The sequence below is a fragment of the Pygocentrus nattereri genome, chromosome 19 (genome assembly GCF_015220715.1).
Source record: "Pygocentrus nattereri isolate fPygNat1 chromosome 19, fPygNat1.pri, whole genome shotgun sequence".
NCBI classification, from domain to species: Eukaryota; Metazoa; Chordata; class Actinopteri; order Characiformes; family Serrasalmidae; genus Pygocentrus; species Pygocentrus nattereri.
The window spans coordinates 31,028,727-31,036,855 of NC_051229.1; the positions used below are offsets into that span (position 1 = coordinate 31,028,727).

The window sequence follows — 8,129 nt, forward strand, 5'->3', positions numbered from 1 at the left end:
ATCAACATAGTAAAGGAGCTCATCTGTGATCCTGAGTTTAAATCCAGTTTTTATTAAACTTAAACTTGGAACTAAGTTATAAATAAATCTGAAACTGAAACTTTGCTTGTGTGTAAAAAGTGATTTCAGAGCCACTCGGTTCTCCCTGATGGAAACTGTTTACCTTCAGTGTTTTGTGCTTATGATCATTTTAATAGACGTCAGCGTCACTAATTAATGACATTCTATTAAAAGACTGGTTTACCAAGAGAGACGCTGGAGGACTTTCACCTGAAATGAGTTCATGAAGAGAGTCTTGTTATAAAAATGATAACAGGACCAGATCAGAGCCAGAATTACTCTTTTAGTACTTTTACTTTTGATACTTAGTACTTTTGAAGGCAAATACTTTAGTACTTTTACTCAAGTGGAGGTCTAAAGGGAGGAACTTCTACTTTTACTGGAGTGATATTTCACCTTGGGTGTCTCGACTTTAACTCAAGTAGGTGGTTTGTGTACTTCGTCCACCTTTGGTTATTAGAGAGGACCAACTGTATCACCCTTCAAATTAACATCTTAGTGCGGTGTAAAGAGATAAAACAGACTCAAAGTAGCATCTAGATGAGATCTTTTAACCTTCCTGTAGTGTTCGGGTCAAATCTGACTGATTTACAACTTAAAACACTCATAAATATTGTGCTTTACATTTGATTGACTCAAGGCCTTATGATATCCTCCACACTATGCACTCGAACATATAAAAGTGATGATCACCTCTTTCATTGAATTTTGAGTGGTTAATCAATCAATCGTTACTCACTCACTCATCCTCATACACACCCCCCCCAACTCACTCACTCATCCTCATACACACCGCCCAACTCACTCACTCATCCTCATACACACCCCCCCAACTCACTCACTCATCCTCATACACACACCCCCAACTCACTCACTCTGTTTGTATTTGCACTGCAGTTATTTTATGTCTAATTCTATAAATTCAGGTTAAACACTACTCTGAGACCTTGTTCACAGCTAAATAAAAATATGGAGGTGAAAAATGTTTTTTTTTATGCTAATTTAAGAGCAGTTAAAACAGGCCGGTCAATTTTGACCGGGAACACTAAAGTAAGGGGCGGGAGGTGAAGAGGACAGGAGGCTTAAGTTCAGAACACAAAATCGAGCGTTATTTGAAAGCATCAGGTTTTCTGTGAACTGCGATCCAAAGTAGCACCACGCCATCTAGCGGCAGATGCGGGTAGGAGTTAATATCTGCGGGTTGTTTAAGAAGTGGGAAGTGACTAATAGCAAACGTGTGTCTGCTAAAACTATAAAACGCTGCATTTCGGGGCTTTGCGCGTTAAATTCCGCGCTCCGCCGTCATTTATGGGGCCTAAAAGTTCCCAGGCAGCGTCCAGCCGTAGCTCCCCTCCCTCTCGCCGCTGTGATGGTTTGAATACAGGCTTCTTCTTCGGGGGGTTACATAAACTAATCGTGTCGCCCAGCACGGTGAGTGAGAGGCTCCTCGACTGCAGGCCGGATTAACGCGGATTATCTCGCCTCAGTATCTGCGTGACCACACGTGCGAAACAGACTTGAACGGTAATGCAAAACTTGGAGACCAGGAACATGCCTGAGCGTTAAAAGTGGACCCCGGCCGTGGACGCATCACTCAGGCCACTGGCTCAGCAGAGCTGAGTCCACCGGATCTGTGGATGCAGGCGAGGTAAAGCGCAGACCGGACTGAAGGGCGTTCCGTTACCGCTGATTCAGCACAAGTAGGAACTTCTTCATCACTCTCGGTTCATCTTGTGCGTGTTTATCTCCAAATACAGGCGATTCAGCTGTTCACTCAGATGTTGCTTGAGGGACTGCACTTGAGTGGTCTGGACCACCTAGACCACTTTGGCCACTATTGACCACTTTTTTTAGTAATAGTAAAGCTGTTTTCTCTAGAAGTCGTTTTTTGTACGTGCTTGATCATAAAACTGCTTTTATGCACTATTTTCCAGGGTATATTTGGGCTTGTCTATCTGAAATTACTTGACCAAATCAGACGGCAAATGATTCAGTGACTGCATGAAATAAATGCATTTTTAAATTTTTATTTATTCATTATTGATTTTTTTTGTAAAAGCTCCCCTCAGATGAACAGAACACGTGTTTTATGATCACACATATCACTATATGCCTACAGTTTACTGCTGAAAGCCAAAAATCTCAGACACGCTTTGTGTTATTTTATAAAAGTCATTTTTACAGAGCAGATCACTGAAGAGACGCCGTCTGTTTATAGTTTATAGCCCAGATTTGGGGAAAAACGCTCAGTCGAAAAAAACATTGTGAGTTCAGCTTCTTTTATTATAAGGGTTTAAAATGACATCACCGTCTGTTTGACTGGAAAGAAGAGTTACAGCCTCATATGACGCCAAGCTTCTAAATGGAGCTTATGAAATAGGAAAGTTATGAAGAATATGACAAAGTGCGTTTTGGACCCACCGGTGGTTCCAAGGAATTTAAGAGGGCTTTTATCACAAATTCTATACGGCACTATGAAAAAGTACAGTAAACTGTTGTTGGATTCAATTTTTGTGGTGTGTCAAGACCCTGTTTGATCTTATCTTTATTCTTTATTGTATTTTTTTACGGGACTTTTATCAGGAACTTTACACCACAGTATAAAAGAGTAGAGTAAATCATTGTTATTATTTGTTATTATTGATTTTATTTTTTTATTCTTTATTGTAATTTTTACAGGACTTTTATCAAGAACTCTACACACTTGACATGTTGCAAAAAAGACAACGAAGAGAAGTGAGTTGTTGTTGGAATATACGTTGCGATAAGTTGTTGTCAGTCTAGACCCCTTTTGACCAGTCGTTTTGGTGTGTGTTGGATCACAAAACTATTTTTATCCTTTATGCTTAATATTTTTTATGGCCCTCTATCACAAACCCTACACAACAGTATAAAATGTAGAGTAAATTGTTGTTGGACTATATTTTAGTGATGTGCTATTGCAAGAGACTGGATTTAATTTTTTATTCTTTATTCCATTTTTTTTACAGGACTTTTATCAAGAAAACTACAAAACTTGACATGTTGCAAAAAAGACAATGAAGAGAAGTGAGTTGTTGTTGGAATATACATTGCAATAAGTTGTTGTCTGCGTGGACACCTTTTGACCTATTTTATTTATTTACTTATTTTTAGTGTAGCTATGTAATCAGGAAGTTGTTTTGTTGTTTTGGTATGTGTTTAATTACATTTGTTTTTTTTATCCTTTATTCTTTAAAAATGTAAAGGACTTTTATCACAAGCTTTATATAACAGTATAAAAAAATAGAGTAAATTGTTGTTGGCCTGTATTTTGGAGATGTGCTAAGAACCTCTTTGTTATTATTGATTTAATTTTTTATTCTTTATTGTAATTTTGTGTGTGTGTTTGATCACAAAACTATTTTTATCCTTTATGCTTAATATTTTTTATGGACCTCTATCACAAACCCTACACAACAGTATAAAAAGTAGAGTAAATTGTTTTTGGACTGTATTTGAGTGGTGTGACAAGACACGGTTTGATCTTATTTTTATTCTTTATTGTCTTTTTTACAGGACTTTTATCAAAAAACTCTACAAACTTGACATGTTGCGAAATGAGTTGTTGGACCATATGGTGCAATAAGTTGTTGTCTGCCGAGATCCCTTTTGAAGATATTTTTGAAGTTATTTTGATACGTATTTCAAGTAAAAATTTTTTTATTTCTCTATTCTTAATATTTTTGAAGGACTTTTATCAAGAACTTTAAACTTTTTATAATTGAGTGAAAAAGAGAAGTAGAGAAATAAATTTTTGTTGGACTATACTTTAGTGGTGTGCTAAGTTTTGGTACTTGTTTTTATTTTTTTATACTAAATTTTTAAAGGACTTTTATCAAAAAGTCTACAATCTAAACATGTTGCAGAAAAAAATGAAAGAGAAGTAAGTTGATGGAATATGTGTTGGCTAGACCACTTTTGATTGTGAAAATGACTTTTTAAGGACTTTTATCAAGAACTCCACTTATTTTACTTGAATGACTGAAAAAGAAAAACAAAAGAAGTAAATTGTTGTTGGATTCTACTTCAGTGGTCTACCTAGCAAGAGGAAATTCTCCTAAGAGAACACCAGTCAGCAAAAAGGAATCTACTCTTTTTTTGTGTGCTGATCAGAAGGAGTTTCTCAAAGAGGAGGAAAAAAAAATCTACATCTGGTTTTTGGATCATGGCTCTTGAGTGCATGCTGAAGTCTGGGGTTCTGCTCTGCCTCATGACCCTAGGATTTTCTTTCACAGTGCTTCATAATACCTCCAGTAAATACACTCCAGTTGTGGAGAGCATGGAACAAGGCAAACTTCAGGAGGAAAAGTATATGCCGTCACACGTTCACCCCAACCTCTACTTTGATTTAACAGAGGTGAAGCAGCTGACAAAGAAGGCAGGCAGTACACACGGCCACATTTTCAGAATTATCCAAAATGCTGTCAACACCATGCTGGAGAACCCGACCCTCTACCTGCCTCCAATGAGCCATGAAGACTTCGGAAAGAAATGGAACGAGATTTACGGCAACAACCTGCCACCTCTCGCTCTCTACTGCCTTCTGAAACCTGAGGACTCTGCTGCTTCCCAGTTTTTAATAAAATACATGGATCGTATGTCGGAATATCCAGACTGGATGGTGAGCACTGCTCCGCACGATGAAGTTCCAATGGCACACTCCCTCACTGGCTTTGCCACAGCTTACGACTTCATTTATACCTATTTGGACACTCAGCGAAGGGTTCGGTACCTTAAGAAGATCCGAGCGGTGACGGAGGAGCTCTGTGAACTGTCCAAGCATAGAGGTTGGGGCAGGCAATTCCTGCAGAACCACCAGACCACAAACATACTAGCCATCTTGACTGGAGCTATTGTGACTGGAGTGCATAAAGACCCCGAAAGCATGATATGGAAGCAAATTGCAGTGAACTATATGGAAAAGACTATGTTCCTCTTGAACCATATCGTGGATGGTTCCCTAGATGAAGGTGTGGCGTATGGCAGCTACACAGCCAAATCCATCACTCAGTATGTTTTCTTAGCTTTACGTCATTTTGACATTGACAACAGAAGGAATAATTGGCTGAGAGCTCACTTCATGTTTTACTATGCCACCGTGCTCCCCGGCTTTCAAAGAACGGTGGGCATTGCTGACTCCAACTACAACTGGTTCTATGGGCCAGAGAGTCAGCTGGTGTTCCTGGATGCATTTGTGCTCAGGAACGGCTCCGGAAACTGGCTTGCACAACAGATCAGAAAGCATCGGCCTAAAGACGGACCCATGGTGGCATCTGTAGCCCAGGGCTGGGCTACTTTACATACCGAGTTAATCTGGTACGATGCAGAGCTTTCTCCCAAGCCTCCACTTCATTTTGGGAAAGCAAACATGCATGTTTTTTCAAACTGGGGTGTGGTGACATATGGAGCAGGGTTACCTTATGCCCAGGACAACACGTTTGTGTCTTTTAAATCAGGCAAATTAGGTGGACGGGCTGTGTATGACATAGTTCATGCTAAACCCTATTCATGGGTCGAAGGTTGGAGTAACTTCAATCCAGGCCATGAACACCCTGATCAGAACTCTTTCACTTTTGCTCCAAATGGACAGGTCTTTGTCGCTGAAGCCTTGTATGGGCCAAAATACAGCTACCTTAACAATGTGTTAGTGTTCGCCCCCTCCCCTACCAGCCATTGCAATAAACCATGGGAGGGGCAGCTAGGGGAGTGTTCCAAATGGCTTCGATGGGGCGAGAAAGAAGAAGGGGACAGCTCTGGCGAAGTCATCTCGGCATCTTCGCACGAAGACACGCTGTTTGTTAGTGGTGAAGCTGTGTCAGCCTACTCATCGGCGATGAAGCTGAAGAGTGTGTACCGGGCTCTGGTCCTGCTCAACTCTCAGACTTTGATGGTGTTAGATCATGTGGAAAAGCAGGAGCAGTCTCCAGTGACTTCATTCAGTGCCTTTTTCCACAACCTCGACATCGATCTCAGATACGTGCCTCACATTTCTTTAGACAGGTACAGTGGAACTCTGATGGACGTGTGGGATGCCCATTATAAGATGTTCTGGTTGGACAGTCAGGGAGCCAGTCCGGTTCCCAGGATACAAGAAGTGGAACAGGTCGCTGAGTTCAAGAAGAGATGGACACAGTTCATAAATGTGACCTTTTCCATGGACACCTCAGTCAGCAGGGTAGTTTACCTAATGCATGGCCCATTTGTTAAAGTTTCCGACTGCAGGTTCATAGACAATGGCAAAAATGGAGTTAGGGTGTCTGTTACTCTGAATGGCACAGAGACTACTGTTTCCATTGCCACAAATTACAAAGATATAGGTGCCAGGCACAGCTACTTGGGCTTTGCAGGATTTGCAAAAGCAGAGAGCAAACACAGGATCATTCGTTTTGGCCAGGGAATCCAAACTTTACCCAGCCAAGAAAAAAGAGAGTCTACTTTTGACATTAGATTTGTGTTCAGCATCATCACAGTATGGATTCTGTGTTTTGCTTTTGTATTTTCATCCTTTAAGAGAAAGTTCAATATTTCTTTTAGTAAGATAATCCGATTAATTCTTATTTCAGTGCTTTTTTTCTGGGTACTGGAACTTTTGGTAATGTCGCATAGTTGCGGGGAGGTCTTGTGTGGCGTCACATGGCAGGATCTTTCTGTTTCCGATGAGGTAGTTACAAGAACCACAATACCCGATCACACCCCAGACCCCCTCCCATTCATAGTCATGACGTCCCTCCCTGGCTCTGGGGCAGAGATCCTTCAGCACCTTTTCGACAATAGCTCTGACTTTGTGTACCTCAGAATCCCTTCTCCTTACCTTCATGTACCTGAGACCAACTTTGTGCTGGACTCTTTGGTGGACGCTTGCGAGTGGTCCAGAGCAGATGCCCAGAGCAGAAAGTTCCTAGCCGTTCAGGGATGGTTCCATTCTATGATGCACAGCATCAGGATGCACCTACAGAACATCCAGCTCTACAAAAGCAACCTCGAAGCAGGGAGTAAAGTCAGCAGTGCTCAGGGAAGCAGCAAGAAAAGTAGGAAACTTTTGATGGAGCCTAGGGCAACTATGAGGAGGAGACCTGCAGACCAAGATGTGGAGTATATTAAGGGACTTCGGCAGCACTTGGTGACCTACCCAAATGCCTGCCCTGTCCTGAACTTTCGGAGTGGGAGCTGGTCTCTAAAACTGCCTTTCATTCATGAGGTGATCGGGCGTTCATTACGCTCAGTCCAAGTAGTGCGAGACCCCAGGGCCTGGATCTATCTCATGCTATACAATAGCAACCCAAGCCTTTACAGTCGTATCAACATTAAAAAGCACCTGCTTAACATTGTGAACCAGAGCAGCATGGAGGCAGGACAAGGGTGCACTAGGTTTGACCCAGCATTTCAGCCGCTGCGAAGAATCAGTGGTCAGCCAGACGCAAGCCCCATGCTGCTACTTGCTCATCTTTGGCTAGCTTACACTTCCGCCAGCCTCAGGGCAAGCATGGACCTGCCCCCTCACACCTATCTCAGAGTGAAGTTTGAGGATGTTGTGCTTTTCCCCGAGGAGACTGCAGGGATGATACATGAGTTTCTTGGGATACCCATTGCACCAGCTGCCATAAATCAGCTCACTTTTGCAGCGTCCACAAATCTGTATCATCTTGCATATGAAGGAGACATATCACCTGCCAAAATCAACATGTGGAGAGAAAACATGGCCTCCGATGAGATTAAACTAATAGAGGATATTTGCTGGCCTGTCATGGAGACACTTGGGTACCAAAGACATGCAGTCATGCACCATTAATGAAATGCGAGCAGATTTAACACTGACCTGATTGCTGTTTTGAATTAAATGCAGAATATTTTGTACAACATGATTTCACCTTTTTAATTCAGTTTCATATATTTGTATATGTGTGTTTATTTATGGTACTGTTTTAAAAGTTTGGGATCACCTTTCTCTAATAGGAAATCAGTTGTGAAATGATTCTAATATGCTGCTACTATTGTATAGGCAGGGAGTGGCAAAAGCAAGAAAACTGCATAGCTTTCAAAATTAATTT

At 41.4% G+C, this 8,129-nt stretch overlaps 1 protein-coding gene across 2 annotated transcripts; it reads left to right on the forward strand.

The window, feature by feature from the left end:
• Positions 1-1,309: 1,309 nt before the first annotated feature.
• On the forward strand, positions 1,310-7,927 carry dsela (dermatan sulfate epimerase like a). 2 transcript variants are annotated; one of them, XM_037530851.1, is made up of 4 exons: positions 1,310-1,760; positions 2,740-2,796; positions 3,051-3,108; positions 3,598-7,927. In XM_037530851.1, exon 4 carries the CDS (start codon positions 4,247-4,249, stop codon positions 7,868-7,870), a length of 3,624 nt encoding a protein of 1,207 aa, XP_037386748.1. In that variant the 5' UTR covers positions 1,310-1,760; positions 2,740-2,796; positions 3,051-3,108; positions 3,598-4,246; the 3' UTR covers positions 7,871-7,927. The 2 variants fall into 2 exon arrangements, with proteins under 2 accessions (XP_037386748.1, XP_037386749.1); XM_037530852.1 differs by having other exon boundaries at positions 1,310-1,708.
• Positions 7,928-8,129: the final 202 nt, after the last annotated feature.

Excerpts from the sequence above, each read along its gene's own strand:
- dsela (XM_037530851.1), top strand. The coding sequence starts at position 4,247 with ATGGCTCTTGAGTGCATGCTGAAGTCTGGGGTTCTGCTCTGCCTCATG.